This window comes from Fundulus heteroclitus, chromosome 14 (assembly GCF_011125445.2).
Source record: "Fundulus heteroclitus isolate FHET01 chromosome 14, MU-UCD_Fhet_4.1, whole genome shotgun sequence".
In the NCBI taxonomy this organism is placed as follows: Eukaryota; Metazoa; Chordata; class Actinopteri; order Cyprinodontiformes; family Fundulidae; genus Fundulus; species Fundulus heteroclitus.
Genome location: NC_046374.1, coordinates 22270312 through 22284443, shown reverse-complemented (window position 1 = coordinate 22284443; position 14132 = coordinate 22270312). Strand labels below are relative to the sequence as shown.

Genomic DNA, 14132 nt, shown 5'->3' with positions numbered 1-14132 from the left:
GCTTAGCTGAAGCTCTTGCCAACTCCCTTACCTTAAACCGACTTCCCGTACCAGAGCCAGGTATCTTTAGTGGTGACCCTCTAAAGTTTGTTGACTGGAAAATATCCTTCATGGCACTAATTGGCAACAAACCCTTACCTGTATGTGAGAAAATATTGTATCTAAAGGGTTATCTTGCAGGTGAGGCACGAAAGGCAGTAGAGGGATATTTTTTCCGTGACTCTGAGCAGGCATACCAGAGCATCTGGAATGTTCTACAGGAGAGGTATGGCAGCCCATTCATTGTTCAAAGAGCCTTTAGAGCTAAACTAACAAAATGGCCCAAAATACCTGCTAACAACCCCTTAGCACTAAGAGAGTTTGCAGACTTTCTCCAGAGCTGCACGGAGGCCATTCCACAAGTAAAGGGCCTAGAAATCCTCAATGACTGTGAGGAAAATCACAAACTTCTCCAAAAATTGCCTGATTGGATAGTACAAAGGTGGAGTCGCATTGTAGTGGAGGAGCTAGACAAAACACAAGAGTACCCTAGCTTTGCCCAGTTCACTCAGTTCATCCAAAAGGCAGCAAAAGTAGTCTGCAATCCTGTTGCTTCACCATTTATGATAAATGAAAGATCAGAAGACAGATGCATTAAAAGAGCTAAAGCGCTTCAGACAACTACGCAGACTAAGTCTACCTTGCCAGCAGCAGTTACGTGTAAGCCCAAACCTCCTTGTTTGTTTTGTAAAGATGAAATGCATAGCATAATAAAGTGTCCTGGCTTTGCTGCTAAGACCAGTGATGAAAAGAAAAGATTCATTTATGAAAATCATCTCTGCTTTGGATGTTTGAGAAAAGGGCATATAACTAAAGAATGCAAAAGACGTCATTCCTGCAGTAAATGTGGTAGATGTCACCCCACCTGTCTGCACATAGAAAGAGCAAAGCAGCCTGAAGAAAGGAGAACTGAGGACTCTGATTTCCCAGCAGAGAATGAAAATAAGGAATTGCATGAAGTCATGACCCATCTACTCACAAGAAAGACATCTGCAACATCCAGCATAGTACCAGTCTTTGTGTCAGCTGTGTCCCAACCACAGAAAGAAATACTCACATATGCCCTGCTAGACACTCAGAGTGACTCATCCTTTATTTTAGGAGATTTGGCCTCAGAATTAAACATAGACAATCAACCAGTGCAGTTAAAACTCAGCACAATGACCTCTGTTGACACAGTTGTAGCAAGTAAACTTGCTAGCAACCTGCAGGTGCGTAGCTTTGACTCTGACACCCATGTCAAAATAAAACAAGCCTACTCTCGTGACTTCATCCCAGTTGACAAGTCCAGCATTCCCACTAGAGAAACTGCACTTCAGTGGCCACACCTTAAAGGTATAGCCAACCAGTTACAGCCACTACAAGATTGCGAAGTGGGTTTGCTAATTGGCTATGACTGTCCATCAGCACTAGCTCCCCTAGAAGTTGTTACAGGACAACTAACTGAGCCTTTTGCACAAAGAACCATACTTGGTTGGAGTATCATTGGGTCTGGCAATCCCCACTTAGACAGAGAGGGAAATCAGAGTTATGTGCATCGAATCAAAGTTAAAGAAATGCCCACACCCACAACAGCTGATGTGCTAAAAGTCTTAGAGTCAGACTTTAACGAGAGAAACTATGAGGATAAGTACGTATCTCAGGAGGATGTATATTTTTTACAGCTCCTCAGTGACACAATAAAGCAAAGAGATGATGGACATTACCAAATGCCCCTTCCCTTTAGGGATAATAAACCACCAGCCCTTCCCAACAATAAGAGGCTAGCTACAGTTCGACTGCACCACCTAAAGAAAAGGCTAAAGGCTGACAAACAGTATCATGAGCATTATAGGGCCTTTATGAAAGACATTATCAGCAGTGGTGATGCAGAACTAGCCCCTCCTGTGACTGACGAGACTGTATGGTACATCCCACATCATGGGGTGTACCACCCTAAGAAACCGGCAAAGTTAAGAGTAGTCTTTGACTGTTCTGCCAAGTTTCTTGGCGTGTCACTGAACGATACTCTTCTCACGGGACCTGATATGATTAACTCGTTGGTGGGAGTGCTCTGTCGTTTCCGAAAAGAGAATGTGGCAATCACCTGTGACATTGAAAGAATGTTTCATCAGTTCTTCGTTTGTCCGGAAATGCGTAACTACTTACGATTTCTATGGTGGCCAGATGGACAATTAGACACAGAGCCCAAAGAGTACAGGATGGCTGTACATTTGTTTGGTGCTGGATCCTCCCCCGGATGTGCCAATTTTGGCCTTAAGTACCTAGCACAGCAGAACAGATTAGACTACGCAAAAGCCTCAGACTTTGTGGAAAAGAACTTTTACGTAGATGATGGGTTGACAAGTGTCCCATCAGTCAAAGAAGCTCAAGAGCTCATCACAGAAACACAAGCACTTTGCAAACGTGGAGGTTTACATCTGCACAAATTCAATTCCAATCAAAGTGACGCCTTGTGTCATCTTGCACCCTCAGAAAGAGCAACCACAACAGAGTTACTCAACCTCAAACCTGATACTATCTGTGAAGGTCATGTGCTTGGAATCCAGTGGTCAATCAAAACCGACACTTTCAAGTTTAATGTAAACACAAAGAGCCAGCCTCCCACTCGTCGGAGTATATTGTCAGTGATTTCATCTCTTTATGACCCACTTGGATTTGTAGCTCCTTTTTCCTTAAGTGGTAAAAGTATAGTACAGGAGCTCTGCCATAGAGGCATAGGATGGGATGATCCCATTCCTGAAAATCTGCGCTCACGGTGGGAGGACTGGAAAAACAGTTTGGAAAAGCTCAAGTCAGTCGAAGTACCCAGATGTTACCATCCACCAGAACTAAAGGACATCATTAAAGTGGAATTGCATCACTTTTCTGATGCCAGTAGCATTGGCTATGGGGCATGCTCCTACATTAGGTTCAAAAGCGATGACAACAAAGTGCACTGTAGTCTGGTTATGGCTAAAGCTAGAGTCGCACCTACCAAAGTTACAAGCATCCCACGGCTAGAACTCTCAGCTGCAGTCACCTCAGCTAAAATAAGTGTAATGCTAAAATCAGAGCTTGAGATGCACATTGATGAGGAGTTCTTTTGGACCGACTCCCAAGTTGTTTTAGCATATATCAACAACGAGGCACGAAGATTTCATGTCTTTGTTGCAAACCGCGTCCAGCTGATTAGACAGATTACAGATCCTAAACAGTGGCACCACATTGACACAGCTCAGAATCCAGCAGACCATGCTTCTAGAGGCCTTAGTGCATCAGAGATCATGACAACTAGCTGGTTGTCAGGCCCAAAGTTTCTGTGGGAACAAGAGATTTCCTACTCAACCACCCAATCAGCTGAGGTGCTGGTGGGAGATCCTGAAGTCAAAGTAGTCAAAACCTTTACAACTCAAACAAGCGAACAAGACATTATCCTCAGTCGCTTTGAAAGGTTTTCGAGTTGGTCAATGCTCCTCAAAGTGGTGGCGAGAATAAAAAGACTGACAAACAAAACCCAACATGGCAATGTTGTTACAGTGGATGAACGCAAAAGAGCGGCTGATACAGTAATAAAACTCCTCCAGCAGCAAGCCTTTCCTCAGGAGCTAAGGGTGTTGAACACGAATGAAAGCCTTCCAAGCTCTAGCCCTCTTTTCCTGCTGGATCCCATTCTAGATCATGGACTTCTCAGAGTTGGTGGAAGACTAAAAAACTCAACACTTTGTCAGGAACTGAAATACCCGATTATCCTCCCAAAAGACCATCATATTACAGCATTGATCATTTCTCACTTTCATGCAAAGATTTGTCATCAAGGCAGAAGCCAGACACTGATGGAAATCAGAGCAAATGGGTTTTGGGTGATTGGTGGGAGCAAACAAGTTGCAAAGCTAATAAGCAAGTGCGTGCAGTGTCGAAAACTTCGTCGGCCCACAGAGGAACAACGTATGTCAGAACTACCAAAGGAACGAGTTGAAATCTCAGATCCTTTCATGCACTGTGGAATGGACTGTTTTGGACCTTTCACCACCAGACAAGGCCGCAAAGAGTATAAAAGGTATGGACTCCTCTTTACATGCCTCTCTTCACGTGCAGTCCACATTGAGATGTTAGAGAACCTCTCTACAGACTGTTTCATTAACGCTCTAAGATGCTTCATCAGCTTAAGAGGAACTGTCAGTAAGCTGTACTGTGATCAAGGCACAAATTTCATTGGGGCCAAAAATGAGTTGAAGGAGGCTCTCAACGAATGTGACACAAATGCTCTGGAGGCGTTTCTTGCAGATAAGCAATGCGAATTTGTATTTAACGCCCCATCTGCTAGCCATGCCGGAGGTGTGTGGGAACGGCAGATTCGAACCATACGCAACGTTCTCAATGCCACCATTGCTCAATCACAAGGCAGGTTGGATGATGCTTCTCTAAGAACACTATTTTATGAGGCAATGTCTATCATCAATGGTCGACCACTCAGTGTTGAAGGACTTAATGACCCCAAATCACCTGAACCTCTAACTCCTAACCATCTGATTTTAATGAAATCAAGGGTTGCTCTGCCTCCCCCTGGACAGTTTGTGAAGGAGGACTTGTATGCAAGAAAAAGGTGGCGCAGAGTTCAATATCTCGCTGAACAGTTTTGGAGTAGGTGGAAAATGGAGTACCTTCTAAACATATCCACAAGACAGAAATGGCACCAGCCACGTCGAAATCTTAAGGTCAATGACATTGTCATCATCAAGGAAGACATGCTTCCCAGAAGCCAGTGGCAACTGGGTCGGGTTGTTGAGGCTCCAGAAGGAGAGGATGGCTTTGTGCGCAGAGTCAAGCTTCAGGTTGGCAATCGAAATCCAACAATGAAGTGGGACACAACACACAAACCTCGTGTGGTTGAGCGACCTATTCAAAAACTTGTAGTTCTTTTAGAAAGTCACTAACAGATCTATGTCAGATGCATTGCAGCAAAGTTGGTTGTTAATGTTATCTGCATCTGTTTGTATACTACTTCCTCTAATATTTGTTGTTAAGCTGGAAATCATGTATGACTTGTTTATTTGTTTAGTCATACATGATTTGGTGGGAGTGTAAATGTCCGTTCTTTGTTTATAAGTTGGATCTAAGTTGTTACGGGTAATGTACAGTAGGGGGCGCTGTAGCTCAGTTGGTAATAAGGGTGCGCACAAGAGTAAGAAAGTTTCTGCTACCTCCCCGTCAGTCAGTCTCAGAGCTTAATATCCTACTGGCGAGAGAACGAAAGAAAGCGCTCTTTTTATTTTGTTAGAGATTAAGACTGGGCGCACATTTGTTTTGAGTGCAGCTTCATGAGGCTCATAAGCAGCAGTTATGGACCTACAGCTAAACACCTTGCAGCCCTTGGAAAGCGGAGCGAGGTACATATTTAGAGCTTTGTTTGTTTATAAAGTTTGTACTTTATGTAATGTTTTATATTCTGTGTCAAAGAAAGGCATCTAAGCAGATGTATTTTATGTTTGTGTTTGTTTAGTTTTCACGGTGTAAATTCAGTATGAATCCAGTAAATGAAAACAACTGCACCCGTCGAGGCTCTCCGTTTCTTCTTTGGTCTGAGGGACTGCTACAATGAGGTTTACATCATTGTGGCTCAGCTCTTTGGTGGTTCCCACATCTACAAGTTTGACGACGACCAAAGCAGGTTCAACAAGTTCCAGGACACTGACGTGTCCAAGATGTCCAAACCCAACGACATCGAGGCTTTTCAGATCGGATCAGACTGGTTCTTTGTCATCGCTGACAGCTCCAAAGCTGGCTTGTCAACCCTGTACAAGTGGAACGACAACGGCTTTTACTCACACCAGTCCCTGCACGAGTGGTTCCGCGACACAGACGCAGAGTTCCTGAACTTAGACGGAAAGGCTCATCTAATCCTGGCGAGTCGCTCGCAGGTTCCAGTGATCTACCAGTGGAGCCGGAGCAACCAGAAGTTCATCCTACAAGGTGATATCCCCAACATGGAGGACGTTGTTGCTGTGAAACACTTCCGGATCAAGGAGGAGCTCTACCTTGCCATGACCCGCTACATTGGTGACTCCAAGGTCCTAAGATGGGGACCCAAACAGTTTGCAGAGATCCAGGCGGTACCGTCCCGAGGCTCCATGATCCTGCAGCCGTTCTCCTTCAAGGAGCGCTACTACCTGGCTCTGGGTAGTGACTATACGTTCTCGCAGATCTACCTGTGGGACGATGACCAGAAAGTCTTCGACCGCTTCAAGGAGGTGTACATCCAGGCACCGCGCTCATTCACCGTGGTCTCCACCGACCGCAGGGACTTTATATTTTCCTCAAGCTTCAAGGGGAACACGCAGATCTTTGAGCACGTCATTATTGACCTGACCTTGTGAGGGGCCGTGCCTTGTTGCCCCTCCTACAATCAAATGTCTTCCATTCAACAAGATACACGACTGAAACAAAGGAAAACGACTTTATACATTCAAATAAATGCATAGTCATGATGTTAGAGCTTGGTGAGGCATTGGCTTGACTTGATGCCCATCTCGATAGAACCATGAGCTAAAATAACTCCAACAACCTTTACATTTGCTGTCATTTTTGCCAACTGAGGACACTGTCGACAAGTTTGCCTCTTTCTTCATGTCCTCCTAGCCTGTGACAGCGTAGTAGTTCAGCGCTCTGATGGGCTCACAGTGCCTCCTCCTGGCCGTGATGAAGTATCACACCCCTTTTTTTCCTTACAGGGAATGTCTCTAAAGCACAAACCTTTAACTATCATAGCTGAGATCTTAGAATGTAGCTGTTTAGTGGAAATGGTACTGTAGGTGCTATTGACTGTAATATACATAGCGAGTTAATTGAAAACGATAATAAATGGTTGTTTGGAGAAGTAAAATATTACGTTAAGTCCACCTCAGATAAAATTACCTGGATGGAGAGTTATCATCTTGTTCCAGCTTCAGATGAGAGGAGGTTTTTTTTGTGCCGATCAGGTAAATTAACCATATTTTCAAGTCTGAATAATAATAAAAAAAATTGCTCTTTGGTATGTAAAATGACATTTTTGAAGCATCTATTAGAAAAAAATATGTAAATACTATCCACTGAAACGTAGAGCCTTTCCTTGTTCTTAGAAAAAAAAACTTGAATGTTGACCTCTTACCAAGTGTACATACGATCAGGATTGCAATGCCACTACCTGTTCTTAACAGTACTTTGCACTCACTAACAAAAGTCAGTTGTTACTGCAGCCTGCAACAGCATGACATGAAAAAAAAAGGTGAATTTATTTTTGGAGAAACTTGGCGAACTTTTTAAGTGCTTTCAATATTGATAAATGGCATCGCAAATAAAATAAAATAAAATATGCAAGCTTTCTAATTCTTTTGTAAGATCAAGTTTAAAGCTTACTGAATGTTCATGTTACAAACTGCTGTACATTCATCCAATCGAGAATCGAAATAAACGTGAAAAAGCGTAAAGATGTCTTATGATTTAGTGATTTTTTTCTAATAATTTCTGGGGTAATAACTCCCTCTAGTGGTCAGTAACTACTTCAGCAGCAGCAAACAAATATGCAGTTACCTGGAGCTCATTTATAACGGAAGCCATAAATAAAAAGTAACACTCCAGAAAGAGCATCCTTATGAAATCTATTCTTCTGTTCCTGTATACATTAGCTATAGGCTCTGCAGCACAGCTACAGTGCAGTATTAGCATCGTTTTTATGTATTTATTTATTAAACTTGGCAAATTAAAGCAAGGGTGGTTATTTTTGTTGCTGGAACATGAATAAAAACCGCTCTGTAGACTAGCAAGATAAATATTATTCAACCTAAAAAGTTAGGAAACTGTACACCTTTTATTAATGCATTTTATTTTGGGGGATAATTAACTGAAAAGGAAAATAATGGTCTGCATCAAACATTATTATCCAATAGAAATCAATGTTTGACTAAAGCAACAACCAAGAAGCAATTTATTGTAATGTCACAGGTATCAAAAGTTTACTGAAACCAAATTGTATTTTGCTTGTGTAGAGGGTATCACCTAAGTTGCTTTTCGGTCAGATGTAAATCAAACAGCACTATAAAAAAAGGAAGCAGCACCTGACACATCTGTAGGACCTACAGTTCCCTGCAAAGTATTCATGCCCACTGAGCTTTTGCAACATTTACAACATTGCAACCACAATCTTCAATGTATTGTATTCAGATTTAATGTGACATGCTAACACAAAACAGTGCACAACTGTAAGAGAGGAATGGATTTTTAGTTTAATTTAAAAGAAAAAGATCCAAAGTGTGGAATTTTTTTTTTTTTTCTTTCTTTAAATTGTTTGTGCCCCCGTTACTCAATACTTTATAGGATCAGTATTCTCTTTAATTATAGCGACAGCTGCTTTGGGGTGAGTATCTACCAGATTTATATTTTGTATAGGGAACCTCTGCTCCATTCTCAAGTCTCAAAACAGCTTCTACCTGTGATGATTCTGGCACTGGAGCTGATTCTGCTCACTATTCACACCCCTGTCCAGCCTCCACCCCTCTGCAATCAACCTCTACTGGCTTCACCTGTCTCCACCCGCATAAAAGTTCCGTCTAAGTCAGCCTCCAGTGCCAGATTGTTTTCGAGCTTCGTGTGAGTAACTTTCCAGCGTTGTATCTACCTGTCTGTCCCAGTACTTGACCCCGACCTGTAACCAGTGTTTTTGAGCCTGCCTTTTCCTAGCCTGTGTGTGCCTGCCTGGTCCCCTCCTGTCTCCTGGAACCCCTACCCTTGGGCTGCCTCCTAGTGAACCGGACTTTGGATTTGGACCTGGACAAATCTTGGATCTTGGATCCAGTTTTCGTTTCACTACACTACTAGATTTCCTTCCAGGATTGCTCTGAATTGAGCTCCTTCCTTCTTCCCATAAACATCGAGCAGCTTCACTGTCCACGCTGAGGAAAAGCATCCCAGCAGCATGATCCTGCCAACACTATGTTTAGCAGTAGTGATGGTGAGTTCAGGATGTTGGTTTTCCACCACACATTAAGTTTTGCATGTAGACAACATAAACAATTAAAAACATTTCATAAAGCTGTATCGATGCAAATACTTGATGTTTTCTCCACATTGCTGGGGGCAAACTGCAGAGGGGTCTTTCTGTCTCTCTCTCTCTGAGGCTTTCACAGAACAGCTGGATTTATACACAAATGTAATTACACACATGTGGACTCTATTCATTTTGTGAGTTTTGTAGGGAATTGGTTCTATGGGATTTTTAGGGGTGTCAACGTAAATGGGGCTAAACACATGTAAGCTAAAATGTTCATAACTTAGGTGAAAGAAAATTTTGGTTAACCATCTTTTTCCTTGCCAAAATATTTTCCCTGACCATTTTGCAAAATTGTTTATTTGTTTATCGCATTAAATTACATAAAAAAACTCTTAGTATGTTATTGTAATATGACAAAATGTGAAAAGGCTTGAGGCATAGAAAATACTATTGCCAGGCATTTTAGTTGTGCTGCAGTGCCAATATGTCAACTTATTCAGGAACAAGAATAGATTTAATAAAATGCGCTTTCAGGTGTGTTACTTTTTATTCATGGCTTAATTTTTAATAGAGCTACATGTAACTATATATTTATTAGCAAAAACATAGTGAAAAAATATATTTGCTGCTGCTAGTTACTGCGTTTAGTTGCTATTTGACTTTCTGGACACTAGAGGGGGCAGTTACCCAAGAAATTATTTACATTTTTTTTAACGCTGCAGATCAAGGATGTCCACAGTGCGGCCCGCGGATCCAAACTTGGCTAATAACAGCACGAGTCTTTTTTTATTCAAGTTGCTGGAACTTGAATAAAAACATTTTCCAGACCAGCAAAATACAGAATGTTCAACCCAAAAATTTAGGAAACTGCATACCCTACATTTATTAATGTTAATGTTTTGAGCTCCTTTTTTGGACAGGGTGGGGCAAACGTTTTTTCATCGGGGCACTGAAAAAAAAGGTTTAAACCAGGAAAAACTTGGCAAAATGTAATTGTTTGATATATTAAGTGAACTATAGAGCGAAAGAGCCACTTATATCTCTGAAACTGCAGGCTGTAGACCCCTGAAAATGTTGATCTTGTCTCAATACAGCTGAATCTAAAAGTGGAATGCATTAATTGTAAAATTATCATTAAAATAAAAACATTATAGGTAAAAAAATATAAATGGGCCCAAGGACCGACCAGCTACAATTTCTGTTCCAGCATATATCATCATAAGAAATGTATTCAGTTTTATGTCTTCAGTACAGGGACCAGTTCTACAGGGAGCCTGGCCCCCGTCTAGAACCGGCCATGGACATGGGAGCGGCAAAAGCAGGGAACTAAGGAAGACGATTTCTATAAAACAAAAACAACTTTGGATCATGGCAGGTATGTCATACAGCTCTAATAGAAAGTATTCCTGGATCATTGTTTCTATGGTTTTATGCTTTGTCCTTTACTGCTTCAAGTTGATTGTGGGCCCTCGCACTGAGCAGGGATCTGCTTACTTATGTCTGAGTAATTCCTTTCCTCATGCTTAGAAAATGGGGACTGCTACAAATGAAATGCTTTCTTACAAAACAGCTGGACTTCCTCATATTACTTTTTAAAATCCATTTCCATTAAAACTAGAGTTGGCTACCCGGTGTTAACCGAGGCTGAACTGCAATCTATGTGACTGATTTTGAATCTGCCTATCTAAATGTTCTGTATTCTTTCTCTTTCTGTATTCTTTCATTTCTAGGTTAGACTGCTATCAGTGTATCTTGAAAGGTGCCTTGTGATGACATTTGTTAAACATTGGTGCAATATAAATGAATTGAGAAAACTTGGCAAAGGCAGTTTATTTATAGTAATATATATTTGTATTTATAGTAAAAATAGTACATTTCAGTAATAAAACCATTCAAAGTGTTGAACAGAACATAAGAACAGAAAAACACACTGCCCCAACATAATAAAGAAAAGCTGGATCAAACTTAACCAACTGATGTTTCAGGTATCAGTTTAAATAGACTCAATGTTGGTGTATAAAGGGCCATTTTGGTTCTTAACGTATAATGAAGTTAAAAGGCACGAGCAGCGTGATCCGCTGAAATCTCCATGTCCTCAGATTGTCAAATGACTGATTTACAAACATCTCCAACCTTATTTCAGTCCCTCCAGTGTCTAGTCATATAAAGACGTTTAAAGTGCCCTGCAGCAACCACCTCATCGTTGATTACATTTTAGATTTCACACCCAGAGGGCCATACCTTTTGTGGTCCATCTTTCAGAAAACATTCAAATGAGCACGCTTAAGCTCTTTCATGGTTCCCCTGTAAGTTAGGAAGTAATCCCCACTAAAAAAGAAAACTGAACAAAGTGGGATCAAAAAAATATACTTGTTTACCATTCAGTGATTTAATACTAAAGATAAACTTATTTAAGGACAGAAAAGAAAAGAAAACATTCACAGATATGGCAAATTAGTTGCCTTTAACAGAAACTAAAAGTGCTGCTGATTTTGACAATGCTTTTAACATTTATTGTCTACAGCTGAGGACACACACTACAGAACACCAGCAATTTTTCCAGTTAAGATAAAGCTTTGTATGTTGTTCAGAACATATCAAATCCTAATTATTAATGCTTTGCATAGTGATAGACTTGGAATAAAACAGTGAATATTAAAAGCATTTGTCTCAGCAAAGAAGACCTTTTGCACTTAATGATCAAACTCGGATAAAACAATATGGTCAGTATTTGGTCCATTGCAGACAAAATTTAGTCACTACCCCAAGAAATAAATTTGAAAAGGTCCAAAACTGCATGAAATAGTATCTTCTGACATTTCTCCATGACATATATTGTCATGGAGAAATGCCTGCCTGTGTTCTGTTTTTTGACTGCAGCTGTTCCACGTTCTCAAGTTCCAGCAGCGTTCTCTATGTTCCTGAGTTTCATCTACGTTCCCAGCGTTCCTGTGTTCCCAGCGTTCCTGTGCTCCCAACGTTCTCAAGTTCCTGTGCTCCCAGCGTTCTCAAGTTCCTGTGTTCTCCAGCGCTCTCTAAGCCCCAGAGCCCTCCGGCGCTCCCAAGTCGCCGGCTGTCCCCTCTGGTGGACCCGGCTGTCGCTGCCCAGCGCATGCTCAAGTTCCCAGCGTTTTCATACACTGTCGAGTTCTCCAGCGTTCCCACACGCTGTCGTGTTCCCTAGTGTCCTTTGTTCCATACGCTGTCGAGTTCTCCAGCGTTCCCATACGCTGTCGAGTTCTCCAGCGTTCCCATATGCTGTCGAGTTCTCCAGCATTCCCATATGCTGTCGAGTTCTCCAACATTCCCATACGCTGTCGAGTTCTCCAGCGTTCCCATATGCTGTCGAGTTCTCCAGTGTTCCCATACGCTGTCGAGTTCTCCAGTGTTCCCTAGTGTCCTGTGTTCCCATACACTGTCGAGTTCTCCAGCGTTCCCATACGCTGTCGAGTTCTCCAGCGTTCCCATACGCTGTCGAGTTCTCCAGCGTTCCCATACACTGTCGAGTTCTCCAGCGTTCCCATACGCTGTCGAGTTCTCCAGTGTTCCCATACGCTGTCGAGTTCTCCAGCGTTCCCATACGCTGTCGAGTTCTCCAGTGTTCCCTAGTGTCCTGTGTTCCCATACACTGTCGAGTTCTCCAGCGTTCCCATACGCTGTCGAGTTCTCCAGTGTTCCCTAGTGTCCTGTGTTCCCATACGCTGTCGAGTTCTCCAGTGTTCCCTAGTGTCCTGTGTTCCCATACACTGTCGAGTTCTCCAGCGTTCCCATACGCTGTCGAGTTCTCCAGCGTTCCCATACACTGTCGAGTTCTCCAGCGTTCCCATACGCTGTCGAGTTCTCCAGTGTTCCCATACACTGTCGAGTTCTCCAGCGTTCCCATACGCTGTCGAGTTCTCCAGTGTTCCCATACGCTGTCGAGTTCTCCAGCGTTCCCATACGCTGTCGAGTTCTCCAGTGTTCCCTAGTGTCCTGTGTTCCCATACACTGTCGAGTTCTCCAGCGTTCCCATATGCTGTCGAGTTCTCCAGTGTTCCCATACGCTGTCGAGTTCTCCAGCGTTCCCATATGCTGTCGAGTTCTCCAGTGTTCCCTAGTGTCCTGTGTTCCCATACACTGTCGAGTTCTCCAGCGTTCCCATACGCTGTCGAGTTCTCCAGTGTTCCCATACGCTGTCGAGTTCTCCAGCGTTCCCATATGCTGTCGAGTTCTCCAGTGTTCCCATACGCTGTCGAGTTCTCCAGCGTTCCCATACGCTGTCGAGTTCTCCAGTGTTCCCTAGTGTCCTGTGTTCCCATACGCTGTCGAGTTCTCCAGTGTTCCCTAGTGTCCTGTGTTCCCATACGCTGTCGAGTTCTCCAGTGTTCCCTAGTGTCCTGTGTTCCCATACGCTGTCGAGTTCTCCAGTGTTCCCTAGTGTCCTGTGTTCCCATACGCTGTCGAGTTCTCCAGTGTTCCCTAGTGTCCTGTGTTCCCATACACTGTCGAGTTCTCCAGCGTTCCCATACGCTGTCGAGTTCTCCAGTGTTCCCATACGCTGTCGAGTTCTCCAGTGTTCCCATACGCTGTCGAGTTCTCCAGCGTTCCCATATGCTGTCGAGTTCTCCAGTGTTCCCATACGCTGTCGAGTTCTCCAGCGTTCCCATATGCTGTCGAGTTCTCCAGTGTTCCCTAGTGTCCTGTGTTCCCATACACTGTCGAGTTCTCCAGCGTTCCCATACGCTGTCGAGTTCTCCAGTGTTCCCATACGCTGTCGAGTTCTCCAGCGTTCCCATATGCTGTCGAGTTCTCCAGTGTTCCCTAGTGTCCTGTGTTCCCATACGCTGTCGAGTTCTCCAGTGTTCCCATACGCTGTCGAGTTCTCCAGCGTTCCCATATGCTGTCGAGTTCTCCAGTGTTCCCATACGCTGTCGAGTTCTCCAGCGTTCCCATATGCTGTCGAGTTCTCCAGTGTTCCCTAGTGTCCTGTGTTCCCATACACTGTCGAGTTCTCCAGCGTTCCCATACGCTGTCGAGTTCTCCAGTGTTCCCATACGCTGTCGAGTTCTCCAGCGTTCCCATATGCTGTCGAGTTCTCCAGTGTTCC

At 43.1% G+C, this 14132-nt stretch overlaps 1 protein-coding gene across 1 annotated transcript; it reads left to right on the top strand.

Moving 5' to 3' along the window:
* Nucleotides 1-2988: 2988 nt before the first annotated feature.
* LOC118565718 (leucine-rich repeat LGI family member 2-like) lies at nt 2989-7360 on the top strand. Its single transcript, XM_036146541.1, has 2 exons — nt 2989-5408; nt 5522-7360. Exon 2 carries the CDS (start codon nt 5556-5558, stop codon nt 6393-6395), a length of 840 nt encoding a protein of 279 aa, XP_036002434.1. The 5' UTR covers nt 2989-5408; nt 5522-5555; the 3' UTR covers nt 6396-7360.
* The last annotated feature ends 6772 nt before the right edge of the window (nt 7361-14132 follow it).

Bases quoted from the DNA above. Each gene is read 5' to 3' on its own strand.
- LOC118565718 (XM_036146541.1), top strand. From the start codon at position 5,556: ATGAAAACAACTGCACCCGTCGAGGCTCTCCGTTTCTTCTTTGGTCTG.